At 43.6% G+C, this 18,582-nt stretch overlaps 1 protein-coding gene across 1 annotated transcript in view; it reads left to right on the forward strand.

Moving 5' to 3' along the window:
- Positions 1–13,198, forward strand: part of CFAP206 (cilia and flagella associated protein 206) — a 473,657-nt gene extending 460,459 nt beyond the window's left edge. The window contains exon 13 of the mRNA XM_086926596.1: positions 12,864–13,198. Coding sequence (XP_086782722.1) covers positions 12,864–13,091 — 228 coding nt within the window. The 3' untranslated portion in view covers positions 13,092–13,198. The remainder of the gene's footprint in view (positions 1–12,863) is intronic.
- Positions 13,199–18,582: the final 5,384 nt, after the last annotated feature.

Genomic DNA, 18,582 nt, shown 5'->3' on the forward strand with positions numbered 1-18,582 from the left:
TCTAGTATACATGGATCTAGAGGATTCTCCTACATACCCCTTGTTGCAGGGGCATAGCAGTAGGTATATGATATTTTTAGTTTTGCAATTTGTCATGTAACTATTCTTTATTGTGATTCCATTCAATAGAAAATTGGCTGTTTCAATAGTTTGTGGACAGATTTTACAGTTCCCACATTTAAAATTACCAGTTACCGGGGCCCCGGTGATTGGATTTCTGTATAGGTTCCCTTTGATTGACGTCATTCGTGATCTGACTACTAGATCTTTAAGATTCTTATTTTTTCGGTATGCAAATAGAGGCTTGGGTATCAGTTCTTGTTTTGTTTTATTTACATTTAGTATATGCCAGTGAGAGTAGAGAATCCGTTGCAACTGGTTGTTAAGTTGAGAATGTCTAGTAACAAATACCAGACTGGCATCTTTTTTGGGTTTAGTGTTGTTAATTAGGTGTTGTCTATCGTAATACCTCGCTCTTTTACATGACTCCCTAATTAACCTGTGAGGGTAACCACGTTCTTTAAACTTGTCCTTCATTACAGCAGCTCTCTCATCATAGTCTGTAAGACGTGTACAATTTCTTCTAAGTCTTAAAAATTGACTGAAGGGTATGCTGTTTTTTTGTGTCAAAGGATGGAAGCTGCTGTAATGAAGGAGAGTATTACGGGCACTAGGTTTTACATAGAGATCCATAAACAAAATGCCTTCATCATGTTTAATGGTCAAATCAAGAAAATCCAGTTCTGTTTTACTTTTCTTGTCAGTAAACCTTAGTTTAGGATCACAAACATTTAGCCATGACATGAATTCCTGTAATAGCTCTTCCTCGTCATTCCAAATGAATACAATGTCGTCAATATATCTTGACCAGTAAAATATTGACTCGAAAAATGGTGCTACCTCATTAAATATATGTTTCATTTCAAAATGAGCTACATAAATGTTAGCAATCGTAGGGGCGCAAGATGCGCCCATACTAACTCCCTTTATTTGCCTGAACATGTTACCGCGGAATTCGAAGATATTGTCAAATAGAATGATCTTTAAGCATTCTAGAATAAATTCCATGTTGCAGTCTATCTCATATAAGTCTATGAACAACTTAGTTGCATCTATGGCTCCTATACATGGAATATTTGAATAAAGACTCTCAACGTCTAATGTTACCATCCATTGACGGTGAGCATTGAACGGTGTGCCTTCAAATTCTTTGATGACGTGACGGGTATCCTGAATATATCCGGGTATCTTATCTATGTAGGGATGTAAGATTGCATCCAAATATTTGGAAATAGGTTCTGTTACGCTCCCAATAGTTGTTACAATGGGGCGGAAAGGAGGATCCCATTCATTTTTATGAACCTTTGGGATTCCATAAATGCTCGCCATTTTAGGGTTATCTATGTTCATATATTGATGTTCCTTTGTACAGATATCACCATTATTTAATGCTTTGGTAGTCAATTTGGATATTTTATTTTTAATTTTAGACGTAGGGACTTTGGAAATTTTTGTATAGTAGTTGGTATCGCTCAACATATTTTCTATTGTTTCAATGTACTTATTTGTATCTAGGATGGCGATCCCGCCACCCTTATCGCAACTTTTTATAGTTATCAAATTGGAATCTTTAAGTTCCATTAGTGCCTGATGTTCCTTAGATGAAATGTTATAAGGAGTAGATGGTACAAATTTAGTGGCATTTTTAAGTTTCTTTAGGGCTATTTTTTCAAAGATTCCCACTTCCGGTGCTACCTGTTCCAAGGTGGGAGTAAAAGTAGATTTAGGGGTCAAAGCTGATATATTAAATTCCGAGGTATCATTGTCTCTGTTAGAGAAAAAGCTTTTGAGGCGAATTTTGCGGAAAAAGGTCGTCACATCGCTGAAAAGTTCAAATTTGTTTAACCCAGAGTGGGGAACAAAAGAAAGTCCTTTAGATAGAACTATTTGCCACATTTTTTTGTTCTTCAGGGGCAGCCTGTTGCTTTTGCAGACAGTGCCAGAGAGAGCTGCATGAACTCAAGTAGGGAAGCAGCAATGCTCGGGGGCCAGCAGGGGCACCCGAGTGTTTCCTTCCTAAATCATTCTGACAGGATAGGTTATCAGCCTTGCCCTTGCTTCTGCAGATAGCGTGGGATAGCCTGGTATGGAAAAGGGGTCTCACAGCATGAAGCACGTGTGAGAGGTGGAATGGGAATCACCGAAAGTGGTTTGTTACCATCACCATAGTTCTCAATTGTGGCCGACGTGAAATGCAAATAAAAGCAGATGATCAATGGCGTGGTACTCAGGTACACTAATGACAAAGACATAGCAGCGTTTATGTTCTCTTCCAGGGGATCCTCATCAATAGTCATAAGCCTTGAATATTCCCGCCCACGTGCGGGGACCCCAGAAATAATATAAAATTATATATGTAAATCACATATAAATAGCTCCACATATATGTATGCACATATATTATTTTTTCTCACACCAATGCAGCCCCAAAACAGAGGCTAAACAATGTAAATACTCATACATACACTGTAATTAGCAAGGAAACAAAAACACATTAGGTCAAATAGCCCTTGAACTTTTTGTTTTAATGAGCAAAACATTCATAAATCCTGAAAATTGCCAATAAATATACATTGTTAGCCACAGGCTGCATTGAACAGCAATAGCATAGAAAATGAAACCATTTTCAACAAAAACTGGTACCGTGCCTTTAAGGCAGCCATGACCCCTGGCTTTCCATCCTGCCTCAGGGGTGACAGTTAGGTCAGTTGTTCTTTCCGGCTCCTTCAGTCAGGACCCTGGTTCAGCAGCTCCCTTTCTTTTTGACTTTCTGTCAAAAATACTTGAGATTTTCCACAATTTTTACTTTCACTCAACGTCTTTTGGGCATAGAGTGTTAGTGCTGCCTTTTTTGAGTCTTTAAGAAGGAATTTTTCTGTCAAAAATGCCTTCTCTCTTTGACAACTGTCCTTCCTGTGGGAAGAAGAAGGCCAAGACTGACACACATCCTGTGTGTATCCTCTGCCTCCCTGACTCTCATTCTGCAAGTTCTTGTGAACACTGCAAGACTTTATCAAGGACAATTCTCAAAGATAGGGAGAGAATTCAAATTTATGGTCTCTCTGAGTGAGGTAGGTCTCCTAAGAGGCAGAAGAGGCGCAGGACGCGATCAACGTCGAGAGAAGTCCCGACTTGCTCTCCTTCGGCGTCGAAGAGGACGACGGCGAAGACGAGGATACTTCTTTTGACGACGAAGACTTCAGCGCCGAAAGGCAAGGTACCTCCGCTGCAGTCTACGGGGCGTGCAGCGTCGAGAAAAAGGTCTCTGTTGGAGCATAGGAGCTTGACGTCGAGACATCATCACCAATCTTCGACGTCGCAGCTTCCTCCGTCGATGCCCGGTCATCGGCGTTCGACGTCGAGGCATCCTCCTTCGACGCCCAGTCATCGGCGTTCGACGTCGAGGCACCCTCCGTCGACACCCAGTCATCGGAGTTCGACGTCGAGGCATCCTCCGTCGGCGTCCGGCCAGCGACACTCGACGTCGAGGCATCCTCCGTCGTCGCCTAGTCACCGGCGACCGACGTCGAGAAGGTCTCCATAACCATCAACGGTCATCCCAGTTGACGTCACAGCATCGACGTTCGACGTTGGAGCAGCCTCCGTTGTCGCCTGGTCAACGGCGCTCGACGTCGAGAGGGTCCCCGTCGTTGTCACAGCAGCGTGGGTCATCGTCAAAACATCTATTGAGGCAAGTCTCTTCTTCAAGATCCCAGGGGAGGTCACCTTCGGGGCAGACTGCTCAGGAGACAGTTAGTCAACCCTCAGATCAGTCTCATGCCTTAGCACCACAGCAGAGGTCTCTAAGATCGGCTTCAGCTGCGGAGGTGGAACATTCCCCAGTGCATATGAGTCCTCTGGCTAAGAGGAAAAGAGTATCAGACGAGCGTGCTTCAAGGAGTCGCACAAGGCCTACTTCCAGACATCTCAAAGGTGGGTCTCCGGTGAGCCTGTCCTCATTCTCTTCGGGCTCCCGGTCTTCTCACCATGGAAGATCTTCCGATGTGGTCCTCTACTCCTCGGATAGTGAGAGGTCCAGGCATTCTCCTGCATGTTCGCAGCATGGGCAAACGATCTGCCTCCTCCGGCACGTTCGCCAGTGAGAAAGCGCACCCAGAAGTCTCCTTCTATCAGGCTATCTCCAAGATGGTGTAGGCCTCTGCATCACTGGGTTCCAGACAAGGAGACAGCAGCCAGGTTGCAGGCTTATCAGGACAAGCAAGTCTCCCGACCCAGAGAGCGATCGCGCTCCCGGGTGCGCTCCAGTAGGCGAAGATTGAGGTCTAGGAGCAGGAGACGGGCTCGCACATCTCCAACTACTTCTTCATCTCCGACCCGTTCTCATAGGGATTATTCTCCGACTCTGGCGGACAGTCCTCCATCGAGAATATCCCCTATAGATGACATTTTCTCTTTTCAAGACATTTTTGGCAGGGGTGCTTTGAAACTGGGAGTGCCCATGACTACGCCACAGGTCAAGACTTCTGTGATCTTTGAGACATTGCATCACAGATCGGCTCCCAAGTCTCTTCCGCCTTTGGTACCTGGAATTATAGATCCCGTGAATGAGGTCTTCCTTACTCCGGCAACTATAAAGTTCGCCCCAGCAAGGATTCTTAAAAAGTATCGCTCGCCTGAAGAGGATCCACTTTTCCTCAGGTCTGACCCACCACCAGACTCGGTGATCATTGCGGCGGCGAAGAAATCCAGTGCTGTAGCTTCCTCATCCACAGTACCTCCGGATAAGGAAAGCAAATTTCCAGATTCTTGGGGAAGAAGAGTCTGCAACACTTCAGCCTCTTTTCTCAAAGTCTCTAATGCGGAAGCCCTTCTGGGGAGGTATGACAGATCCCTGTGGGGTTATCTCCAAAGGTTTATTGAGAAACTCCCTCAAGAGGACCGCAAAGATTTTGAGGATATTCTTTTGGAGGGCAGCCAGGTCTCCAATCAGATTATAGGCGCTGCAGCGGATTGGGCTACCCTTGCAGTGCATGGCTATGCGCATGGAGTAATGGCGAGAATGGTTGCGCCTGACAGCCTTAAAACCTGAGGCTCAGGCTAGAATCTTGAACCTGCCCTTTTCAGGAACATCACTGTTTGGGACAAGCGCTGACGAAGAAATGCAACGCATGAAGTCTGAGTTGGACACTCTTAAGGCCGTAGGGCTTGAGAAGAAGAAAGACTTTCGGATGAAGTACCGCTCCTACAACAAGGGCTATTCTAAACAGAGGCTTCGAACCCCTCACCGGCAGAAGGGTCAGGACCAACAAGGGCAACAGAAGTCCCAATTCAGAGGAAAGCGTTATTCCAGAGGAGGTGGAAATCAACGCCAGGGCAACAATTCTAATAAGTCCCAGCCAAAGCAATGAGTCCTTCCTTCCCCCAGTGCTGTTGACCACTCAAGTGGGGGGAAGCATTGCGCATCATATGTCAGAGTGGGAAAGGATTACTCAAGACCGATGGGTGTTGACTACACTTCAGCATGGGTACTGTCTTAGTTTCAAACGCCTGCCTCCACCCGTTCCACCAAGGCCAACCGTAAATCATCAACTCGTCCTTTTGAAAAAGGAAGTGGCGATACTTCTCAAAAAATCAGCCATTGAGAGGGTTCCACTCACTCACAGGGGGAAAGGAGTGTACTCCCGATATTTCTTGGTCAGAAAAAAGGGACAAAAGGCAGAATTCAGGCCCATTCTGGACTTAAGAACTTTCAATCTGAATATCAGAAAAGAAAAGTTCTGCATGTTGGCACTTCACCAAATATATCCGAATCTCAGGAAGGGAGATTGGATGTGTTCGATGGACCTCCAGGATGCCTACTTCCATCTCCCAGTGCACTACAAACACAGAAGGTTCCTGCAGTTCCAGGTGGGGACCTCTCACTACCAATTCAAGGTCCTGCCCTTCGGGTTGAAGTCAGCCCCCCGGGTATTCACAAAGTGTGTTGCAGTAGTAGCGGCTGCTCTACGACGCAGAGGAGTCTTCGTGTACCCGTTTCTGGATGATTGGCTACTGAAAGGTCCTTGCCCAGACGCTGTAAGGAATCAATTCCAAACCTGCATCCAGCTCTGTCACCAGTTGGGGTTGCATGTCAACTTCAGCAAATCAGTCTCGCAGTCCACCCAGAAGATTCACTTCCTAGGAGCTCTTCTAGTCTCCGAGGTAGGAAAAGTGTTTCCTTCGGAGGAGAGACAGTGTTCTATAACACAAAAGTGTCAGCTGGTACTCCGCCACAAGGTTCATAAAGTGCAAAAGATTGCCTCCCTGCTAGGTTCGATGGCTTCATGCATCTTTCTAGTCCCAAATGCCAGGCTTCGGATGCGTCTTCTTCAGCAGTATCTGGAGGACAAGTGGGACCAACAGTCAGCTCGCTGGGACGATCGGATTTCTCTTTCAGAAACAACTCGAGCTTCCATTCCATGGTGGACAAAGAAGCAGAATATACAGGTGGGAATTCTGTTCCATCAACCTCCTCCTGCACAGACCTTGATCACCAATGCTTTTCTACAAGGCTGGGGGGCACACATGGGTCACCTCCAAGTGCAAGGCTTGTGGTCCCTCAAGGAATGTACATATCACATCAACATGCTGGAGTTGAGAGCAGTCCACCTGGCTCTCAAAGCGTTCCTTCCCTCGATTCGAGAGACATCAATATTATTACAAACGGACAACACCACCGCGATGTACTACTTGAACAAGCAGGGAGGAACGCGCTCACGGACTCTGTCACTGGAAGCCCAGCGCATCTGGCATTAGCTTCTGGCTCGCAAATTGTCAGTCATGGTGGTCCACCTCCCAGGAGAACAGAATGTGAGGGCGGACGCGCTGAGTCGGCATTTCGAGGACAGAGAAGACTGGGTTCTAAACGACGAGGTGCTCGAAGGCATCTTTCAGTCTTGGGGTCGTCCTACCTTAGATCTGTTCGCGGACAACGAAAACACCAAATGCCGAGACTTCCCCTCGCGGTTTTACCGTCCAGGAACAAGAGGGTATGCACTTTTGATCGACTGGTCAGGGGAATTTGTGTACGCCTTTCCACCCCTTCCATTGATCCCGAAGGTGGTGAGCAAGCTGGCACACTCGTGCACAACAATGATTCTCATTGCCCCCGACTGGACGAGACAATGGTGGTACACGGACCTGCTTCATCTTTCAGTGGCTCCTCACAAGAGACTGCTGTGCAGGCCGGACTTCTTATCCAAGATGAACGGGAGGATTCATCATCCCAACCTTCCATCGCTGAGCTTGACAGCATGGCTCCTGAGGTCATACAATATGGCCATCAAAGATTGCCACAGGACTGCATGTCCATCCTGAAGGAAGCGAGACGACCTTCCACAAGACATTCTTATGCCTGTAAATGGAAGCGCTTCTATCTGTGGTGCATGCAAAATGGTCATCATCCTATTAAGGGTCAGGAAGAAGTCGTTCTTCCCTATTTGTTATTTCTGGCGAAAGCAGGTTTAAAGTTTAATTCTATTAAGGTGCATTTAGCGGCTATAACAGCGTATAGGCGATCACCTTCACGACCTTCTTTTTTCCAACTGCCAGCTGCAAAAGACTTCCTGCAAGGGTTGAAAAAAGGGTACCCTCCAGTGCGTCCTCCTTCCCCGCCCTAGGAGCTGAACCTGGTTCTGTCAAAATTAATGGGTCCTCCTTTTGAGCCCATTCATAAAGCTACTTTGCGGCATATTTCCTGGAAAGCTGCTATTTTGGTAGCAATCACGTCAGCTCGTAGGGTGAGCGAAATTCAGGCCCTCTGCTCCAAGGAACCTTATACGGTGTTCCACTTAAATAGAGTAGTACTGAGGACACATCCGTCTTTTCTACCCAAGGTGGTGTCAGATTTTCATGTAAATCAGACCATCTCTCGGCCCACCTTTTTCCCTAATCCCTCTTCTCCAGCTGAGAGGGCTTTCCATTCTTTGGACCTGAAAAGGGTTTTAAAATGTTATCTAGATAGGTCCAAGTCTGTTCGTAGGTCTGATCAACTGTTTGTTAACTATGATTCGATCAGAACAGGGTATGCAGCCTCGAAATGTTCTATTTCAAGATGGATAGTTTCGTGTATCAAGCTTTCCTATCAATTGGCTCAGAAAACTCTGGGGTTTTCTCGCAAGGCGCATTCCACCAGGGGTAGAGCGGCGACTGCATCTTTTATCCAAAATGTGCCCATGTCTGAGATCTGTAAGGCGGCGACCTGGAGGTCCGTCCATACATTTACCAGACATTACTGTCTTGATTCTGACACCAGAGCAGATACCCAGGTAGGCCAGGCCTCCCTGCGGAATCTATTTAGCAGCCGAGTACTCGGCTGCTACAAATGTTTCGGTTGGGTCATGTATGTCTCATTTACCTGCAGGTGGTGTTTGGGCTTGCTGTTCTATTCAGTGCTTATGACTATTGATGAGGATCCCCTGGAAGAGAAGGATAAGTTACTTACCTGTAATCCTAGTTCTCTTCCAGGGGTATCCTCATCAAAGTCATAAGCAACCCACCTGCCTCCCCAGGTAAATGAGATTTTGTCTGTTCTATGACTTGTGGTTGAGCCCTGACTTCAGGGTTATGCAAAGAACAACTGACTTAACTGTCACCCCTGAGGCATGATGGGAAGCCAGGGGTCATGCCTCTAAGGCACAGTGCCAGTTTTTGTTGAAAATGGTTTCATTTTCTATGCTATTGTTGTTCAATGCAGCCTGTGGCTAACAATGTATATTTATTAGCAATTTTCAGGACTTAGGAGTGTTTTGCTCATTAAAACACAAAGTTCAAGGGATATTTGACCTAATGTGTTATTTGTTTCCTTGCTAATTACAGTGTATGTATGAGTATTTACATTGTTTAGCCTCTGTTTTGGGGCTGCATTGGTGTGAGAAAAAATTATATATGTGCATAAATATATGTGGAGCTATTCATATGTGATTTACATATATAATTTTATAATATTTCCGGGGTCCCCGCACGTGGGCGGGAATATTCAGTGCTTATGACTTTGATGAGGATACCACTGGAAGAGAACTAGGATTACAGGTAAGTAATTTATCCTTACAGTGCAGACATATTTGTAGGTGAAAAAATATACAATAATAAAGGTGAGACTCCCAGTTTGAACTTTCGAGTTGTCCCATTGCAAGAGCCTCCTGTGAATTGCTGTTAGGAATAAACATGCACAAGACTATTAGTGAGTGCTGACTAGGAATAGTCTTGTGTCCTCTGCCATGCCGGGATCTGTATGTGTCTCTCTAATAAGGCGAGGTGTGAGTCAGGGCACCTGATGCTGTGCCATCTCACCACTTCAACCACTTCCCATCCTTTTCACATTTTCTCTTTTGAAAATCAGTCTACTGGAATGGGAAAAAAACATGGCAACTCTTGTCATTGTGAGTGTGATGCGCAGCCTCAGCTCAGAAAGGCCTGCTGTGAGCCGAGGCGGTGTTTGTCCCTCAGAAAACGTGAACAGAAAATAACGAGCACTAATGAAATAAACTGAAATGTAGGTGTTTCGCTAGTGGTCACGTGATATTCTCCCTTACAGGACATTTATAACATGCAGCACTGAACATGCGCTGTCATCGTCATTTTAACTGTACAACACCAATGATAGTGCTAAGTTACAGGACATAGTAATCTATCCACTGAAGCTATAAAATGTAAAAACAAAAAAAACCTTACAGTAGAGTGTGCGTCTTCTCAACTACTGCGCATTACGTATGCTGAAAATCATTCATTCACTCGCACCTCACATGTGTACAGGACAACTAATCCCCACAAAAAGTTTGCTATTTTAAAGAAATGAAGAAAACACTCAAAAACGTACATCTACGCACTTCAAAATGCGAATTGTTTTCATGTTTAAGCAAACCACAAATTCGACAACGCTTTACAGGCAGCCGCTGCTTCCACAGGTTTCTCATTGTCTTTCCTTTTAAAAAAATATTTGCAATCCAATAGGTCTCGCATTTAAATGCAAGACCTAAGTCAGTGCAAACAAGTGCCTGGCCGCCATTGTCCTGGCTCAATAAAGAAAAAAAAGTGCACGTACTATGTAACAACCTACTAAAGTGTCAAAACACTCACACTGGTGAAGCTTCCAGGCACAGCAAATTCCCCTACATGCATCTAGCATCCTTTGAAACGCTCACTCACTCTGGCGTGCAGAGGTTTCAGCACCAGATCCCAGAACAACTGTTTTTTTGTGGTGCTGGTTTATTGCTAGACGAATCCCCCTTTGTGGCCCACCCCTTCTGACACCTCGTCTCCCCTTGGCTTTCGCTCACTGGTAACCCTTGTCAGCAGGAGAAAGCCATTAAGGGATTCATTCCGACACACACACAGCAAGTCAGTTCAAACATTATTCAGTTTATAGCAAAAATAAACCATAAAAGCATCATATCACATTATTATAAAATGAAAAAACATCATTGGATTATAATCATTAAAACTACATTGCATCACAAACAAATCACATCATTACATTGATATAGAGTCTATATCAAGAAGTATAGTAACTATATCGAAATGTCTGCATCCCAGAGTGGATTGATCAAAGTACATGCGGGTATTCTTGTTAATAAATGGGTTAACCGTAGCACCACAACATGAACGTGCTATGTTCAATTTCGGGGTATAGCTCTATTAATACAAATGGATTTCAAAATGTATAGCCTTAGCCCTTGTTCTATAGAAATACAAAGTTATAAGAGCTAGGCACATTCAGTTTCCAGATAATACAAAGCTTTTCGTGTACGTAGAACAGTAATAAAAAACATTGCTACATTAAAACATACAGTGGCATCTTTTAAATCAAACAGATACTAAAATGCCTTCTGAAAGTCATACAGATTTTCTCTTAACAATAATGGTTTTAAATGTTGTTTCATATATACAAGATCAAATCTACAGAAAAGTACTAAATGCAGGGTTGAATGTGCAGATCTCTTATCACAGGGACATTTCCAGATATTGAGGCTCCACCCACTTCTCTTCGGAAATGGAACATGATAGTGGACTATAGCAAAGCGAAATCGGGTTAGGCGATATCTATGATACACACTGGTGACCACACTAATATAGGATTGGAGCCCAGGTTGCTTATATAGTGACAGACTTATGAGGCTCAGTTCTTGTAGTATGGCTTTTTTAGCAGATCCCATATAATTAAACAAAGGTGCCTTACATGATACTACAAAACAATGACCAGCGGCTGGAAGGGTATAGAGGGTCTTCCACAGTGCTGGAAGAGACAAAGAAGTACGTCTTTCCGACTAAGTAGTAACACTCACAAAAAAGTGTCTCACCTAATTACCCAATATACTGGGCTCTATTTCCTTAAAGATTTATCATAAATTAACTAGCATGAATGGTAGCAATCCCATTTTGTTTGGTAACCCTCACACACTCTAGTAGTGTCATGCTTCATCAGGTTCACCCTGACTCCTACATCCTCATACACTGGCTAGACCATAATTCCAGATGGCACTTAGAAGAATAGGCCAGGAGGTTTTAAAGATTAAAAATCCTAATAATGGAGTATCAGAGGTTATTAAAAATACGAAAAACGGGGGGTCTCAAGGATTTAATGATCCTATGACATTAATCACATTGCCTTTGAGCAGGGTCATACGACCATTAAATCCTTGAGACTCCCTGTTTTTCTGATTTTTAATATCCCCTGATACTCCATTATTAAAGGGATACCTGGAGTCACATGAGGATTGTTAATCTTTAAAACTCCCTGGCCTATTCTTCTAAGTGCTCCCTGGGATATGGTCGAGCCCACCCTGACCTGTAGGAGTCAGGGTGAACACGATGGTGACGCATGACACTACTAGAGTGTGTGAGGGTTACTAAACAAAATGGGATTGCATGGCCTTACAGGATACTACTATGTATCAAGTATTTATTTATTTATAAAGTTTTATATAGCCCAAACAAGATCCCGAAGGCTATCAGAGCGCTTTACAATAGGGTGGACGGAAGGACATGAATACAATAACGACAACAAGTAAGAATAAGAAACAAGAAAGATTGAATAATTACAGAACAATTGAGTCACGGAGAGTAGTACAATAAACATGTTATGGTACGATTTCTCTGCTCTATTTCCTAGTTTGCCTGCAGTCCTTTTCGCAAGGTGAGGTTAATTTAGTGGGTTTGAGTTTAGACTAGAGGGAAGTAAATTCACAATCATAATTCCAAAATGAACTAGAATTCTCTTCTGCAAAAAATTATGGAAGGTGCCTAATCTCTCTGTTAAATACAGAGCTTCATCACAGGGTGCCATTCGGTTCCAGTGGTAGATGATGGGACGCCAGATACAGGTCAGGGTGGGACAAGGAATCCATCGAAATGGTTTCCAAAGTGAGATGATCCAAAAGATGACTTTCCTCAAAACAAGAGGTGAAGGAGAGGAGTTTGTTTTGTGCGGTCCAGCCCGTGTCCCTCCCGGGTATAGAGTTCCGCAACAGAGGGCTCTGCTGTGCTCGGAACAGGCTGCTGCCCTATGAAAGTCACCCAAGGTACTAAACATTAGGAGTCCATGTCTCAAAAATGGCTGATGGCAGTCACAGATTTAAGGGGGCAGGTGCATCCACCGAATCTACTGGCTCTCTTAAGAAACTGGACAACTTGCACTTGGAATTTGGGCAACTAGCCTCAGCTAAAATAATCCCTATAGATCCTGGCCTGGCTAACAAGAAAAAAAAGGCTGTGTTCTTACGCCATATTTGTTTCGCTCTCATATTTACTTGTTTCATCAGTGCATTTTCATGTACTGGATTTAACTATTTTTACTTTATCTGTAGGCTAATTTGCGGAAGAAAGTTACCCACTCAATGCAGACTCTTGCCAGCCACATGAGAAGAGACAACGCAACCCAAGTGTACCTACCAAAGGAGGACGCCACTCAGACTAAACGCGACAGCTCAACCAACGTGCCGAAGCCGCGGATCTACCTGGCAGGCCTCCGTGGCGGCGAAAAGACCACGAGGATGGTCAAAGTCAATTTAACTCGGCCAGTTGATGAATCCTGAAGAGCAAAAGCTATTTGACCGTGCAGTAAAAATGGTTTATTGTATTTACTAGTTTTTAATCTGCATTTTTTACGTTGAACGTCAGAATAAAAAGGTGTACGCAAAAAGTATTCAGCATATTTTTTTACCATTCTAGGGACTTGTAAATGTAAATGTACATGTATTTAAATAGCGCAAATCACTGACCGAGGTCGGTATCTAAGCGCTTGCTTAGGGAACCCGTCCTGGTATTCCCCTGTGAGATAACCCCAGCAGGGTATCCACAAGGTGAAAGCCAGGCATCCCACCGCGAGGGGCCGTTGTGGAGATTAAGCAAGCTATTGCCCAGAGTCGCAGAGTGTGAACCTGTGAGTCGAGAAGGCACCGGAGCGAGAATTATCGAGTCCGTGGAATTTTTTAGCCCAAGACCCGCCGAGGCGGGGAATTGAACCCTGGTCCAGGGTGGATCTCAGCTTCCGGGTCTGCCGCCTCTAACCCCTGAGCCACACTTCTTCCACTAAACGTGCATTTTAGCTCCATGTAAATAAACTGTCTGCATTAACATCGTCACCCACTAATGACCGACTTCAAGGTGTACAAAGAAGCCCGCCATAAATCATGCATTGAACATTTGTTTTCTTTGCAACATCAGCTCTGTTTAAAAAAATGTTATTGCACTAATTATAACTCTATTGTTTGTGAGGCTTCATGTAATGTCGCCATGACCTTGGAAATACTAGGCCTCGAGGCATGCTGTATCAGCACAATGCTCTCTCGGTGTACTCTCTCTCTGCAGCGGTCAGGCAGGTGTTTTACAGGACGAATGTGCTACAGCTCTAATTGTCCATTGTTTTACAGAAACAAATCTGACATTTCATGGGCTGCCACTGAGAATAATTGTCAGAATGGCTTGTTTCTCGGCGTTGAAAGTGGAATCTAAATTCCTCATTAACGTACTTGATATTTTAAGTTAGTTGACACAAAAGTGAAGTTTTTCAGAAAGTGCCTATATCAAGAGCTATGTTTTTAAGCTCTTTTCAGGTCATATGAATTGTTCTATATACAGCTTTGCATGTATTAAAAATATAGTATGTGCAGAGCGCGTTATGAGTTAGCCATTTTCTGTTACTGTCTGTAAAAAGAAGGACATCATGGAAGGGGACCTGTATTATATCAGCTTCGGTCATGTTCTCAGGATGTACATCTGCAACAGAGCACGCGAGCATGACACGCGCTACAAACCACAGGGCATTTCCTGTTATTGTCTTTGGCAATTTTGGGGCAAATTAGGATTTCTTCCATATTGCTATATAAAAAAACAAGCATTGGCATAGCCAATAGGTCTCGCCTTTGTGACCTTGTAAGTGTTTAGCCATGCAACAGTTGATGTTGTTGCATTAAGGATATTGTGCTGCATAACTAAATACTTATAAGGTCCCAAAAGCGAGACCTATTAGCTGTGCCAATGCTTGTTGTTAGTGATGTGTTTGTGGGCGAATCCTGTGCAAGAATACATAGGGAAAGTTGCTTATTGGTTGACTCGACTTCTGGCATGAAATGTCTTTGTTAAATTGGCCATGGACCTAGGTTACCTACAAAAATAGGCAACAGTGGTACAAATGTCGCACATCCCTATCATCAGAGCATTGTAGTACAGACAACAGTGGTGCTCTAAACACGATTGACACATCTGTCGCCACGATGTGTCCCAGCTAGACCCGCAAAGATCGTTGATCATACCCAAACCACATGTTAACAATTAAATAACGGAGCTCTCCTAATGTATACGTATTGCCCACTTTATGCTTCAAGCCCCCTACTTTATGTTGATACAACCAATGTCATATGAAACATTATTCTCTCATTCCACAGTATTTAGACAGAAAATCAATGCGTATACATTAGAAGTGCTCCGCATTTTAATTGTTAACCTTTCATATGAAACCGATGACAATTATTCATGTTCTTGCACCAGCTTATCTAGTCACACGTCAATGCACTTTTTATTTTATTGTCAACACTACATAACCTCAGACCAGAAATGTCCTATAAAAATAAATTAGAGAACAAGTATTTCATATGAATCTGAAAAGATGTTCTTTTATCTGTGCTACTCTTTATTTTTTTTTAAGTAGGTTCTTTTTAATGCTTAAGTGTAAATTGCTAGTTTTATGATTTATATACAGCAAAATAAACTTTAAATGAACTGAGGTCATATACTTTGAATGACCGAAGTTTAAAAAAGGCAAGACAGGTTCTTCTAGCCTATCACTCTGTGATGGGCATTACGTTTCTGGCAAATGGCAATGTATATGCATCTTTTAACTTGGATGATACAGCACATTTGAGTAGGGTAATAATATGTTATAAATTCCAGGGCTGCGTCACACGTAAACATGAGCCTTGGAAAATGTGCAGCCTATTTCAGATTACTGAATTGTGACTGACAGACTATAGGTATTTTAAATTGCACAACCCTTATTTTGTGGAACTAGAAGAGCAGTGATTATTTTAGCCTGTGTTGGCATCCTTCAATTAAGCTATCTGTTCATAGATGGACCAGTTACAAGCTGCTCTGCCAATCCATAAACCATTTAACATGCTAGTTCTTAGCATCTTGATCGCCTTGCGCAGGGTTCTACAAAGTCGGTGCTGGAGGGTCAGATCTATGCCAGATTCTTAAAATAAATACATTTATCTAAATGTGGATATGCTAAAAATCTGACATGGATCCGGCCCTCCAGTACTGACTTTGGAGAACCCTGCTTGCGTATAGATCCCAGGGCACCATGCATGCATCACCTCCTACCTTCAGTTCTAAGACACTTAATTGAATATTTATGTTAAGGTGGCCTCCTTCTGAAATTCTATTTCTGAACACTACATTAATAATTCAAGCATTTAAAAGTCATACGAACCTCAAAGACCTGTCTTCACCTGCATTAGTCATATCATACCTTCATCTAATCAGATAGTGCTTAGAGAAGGGGTAATTAGCCCTTTTTACAGAATATATATGAAAAAAAGCATCAGTGGTGGTCACTTGGACTCCTGAATATCAAATGATTTTGCAACATTAAGAGTGTGATTGCACATATCATAACTCAAAGCTCCAGGCTACTGCAAGGATGCCATTGTGCAGATCCATGAATTTATAGAAGCTTCTAGAACAAGTGGTACAGCCCCAATGCATACTGAATTATTCCTGTCTAAAGACAAGTTATCCGACCTCTCGCAAGACAGTTTGGCTATCCTTCCTGCTTATCAGTATCTTCTGATATGTCCACGGTTTTGTGTGTATATAAATAGTGAATGTGTGCATAAATAGTGAGTGTGTGCATGCACAGGCTTCCGTGAAAACACTTGTTAACAACTATTTCCTCAAACAACGGAATTATATGAAATACTTTAAACATAGGTATTTGGCAAACTCTAGGACAGACTATATTTAAACTGCGTTTATGGTGCTGCTACCTGTAGTAACCTAATACAGTAGCTCGGGTTTAAAAGAAAGGAATCTCAGGTGTAACTTTAAAAAAAAATGATCGTTACCACAGACGAACTCTTGTCCGGCTGTGGGTGTACAGGTAACTTAGCGTCGGTATGTGTAGCGGGTAGAGTCTCTGAAAACCCTTTGTAACTAGTCTCGGCCTCCCTCGCTGCTGAGTGTAATGAGCTTTACGGAGCCGTTTGCACAAATGGACTCCAGAATTCCAGGCACGTGTTCAGATCATACGGGGCACAGAGCAGAGAAAGCTAAGACTTGGGACAGCGTGGAGCCATCCAGGGGAAAAACTGGCAGATCATCCCACCCCGGGCCATTGTTACTGGAAAAATGGAATAAACAACTGCAGCTCTGGAGCTCATTTCCAGGCACAGAGCAATATTTTTACACTTTACCTGGTTTCTAATTCCCTCGGATCCATAGTTGCATCAATATAATATTTAACCTTACACCTCAGAGAGAAATTATGTCTCGGCACCTTCAACAGAAGAAGGGAAATGCAGAACACACACGAATTAAAAGCCAGTAAGTTATGCAGTACATTTATTGGAGTATATATTTCAGCATAATTTAAAAGCTGTAATGTTAAATACGCGCCAGTGTTTTTTTTCCGACGTGTCCTTACCAAATATTAACTTTGTTCCCTCTAAAGTTAGGAAGCTATTTGAAGAAGATAGAATCCCCGCCCCATTAGAACAAGCGCTTAGTGGCGGCAAAAGTGAAAGCGTTTACCTTGCGGGTGCAAGCAGCGCCAGGAGCGATAATTCCTAACACATGGCGCCAAAGCTCGCTCCCGCAAGGGAATCGTCAAACGTGCAAGCGTTGCCATTGAAAGCAATGCAACGCGTGCATGTTTTGCCTGCAAAGCTGTGTCGATTACAAATGGTCTTTTTCCTATGCAGCGCAAGCATAGGCGAGACCTAATAACTCTGGGCTCCTGTACACAAGACAGATCATGCGCTCGGGTATGATGGCCGTATCAGGCATCAGGCGTATCCGTAGGAGGTTGGAAGGGTGGGGGTCGGTTTTGTTACAGTGCGCCGGTTTTGCAGCGGTGCTGAAATATCAGCACGAGTAACAAAAGCAGCAGTGCTTCACACTTGCCCTCACACTCCCACCCTGCAGGGGCATTCTTGTATCACCAGACACACATAACACATGATTTATGCACAAATAAAAACTACCCTCCCACTCTTTCCCCATGTAAATACCACGTCACCAGACACAACACCAATGACTGGTTGGCCTGGACTACCTAGGGGGGAGGGAGGGAGGGATGTAATGAATAGAAGCGGGGAAAGAGGATACAGAGTAATGCAATTACCGGTAAGTCATTGAAGAATTACCTTATCGTCCCCTCCCTCGCTTCTCTATCATTACAACATTGAGATGTACATAGCCAAACAGGACAATCAAAAAGCTAATGCACAAAATCAGGTTTATTAAACTGTAAAGAAAAAGGCAATGAACCACTATTCTGACACCATAGTGTACAACACTTTAGACCCAAACACCTCAAACTGTTCAACCTCCTGAACAATCCAATAAAGAGATGCAAAAGTCAACAGGGGTGCCCAGGTGGCAGCTCTGCAGACCTCAGCAAGGGAAACCCCTTGTACTTCAGCCCATGAGTTAGACATCAATCTCGTACCTCTACCTTAAACCCCAAAAGGAGAAAACTGCACAGAAGCCTTGTTCAGGTGTTTATGAGTAGGGATGGAAAGTTCTAGTTAACAGAAACTCCTGGGCAATCTAGGATGTCACATCACACCTCGACCCCTGTCCCAACCCTCTTCCAAAACATTCTGGGTCAATTCAATATGGCAGTGTGGGAGGGATAGGCGGAAATAGAAGCTAGGAGGCTTTAGTAGTTTGTCAATTGTGGGGTTTATTTCAAGAACAGCAGTATCAGGTGGTTTTTAATACGTAGATGCAGGTGTAGTGTAGAGTCCTTTTGGCGTCTTCTTTGAAGCTGGTGTTATCTGATACGTCCTTCGACCCCCAGGA

The sequence above is a fragment of the Lissotriton vulgaris genome, chromosome 6 (assembly GCF_964263255.1).
Source record: "Lissotriton vulgaris chromosome 6, aLisVul1.2, whole genome shotgun sequence".
Lineage (NCBI taxonomy): Eukaryota > Metazoa > Chordata > Amphibia > Caudata > Salamandridae > Lissotriton > Lissotriton vulgaris.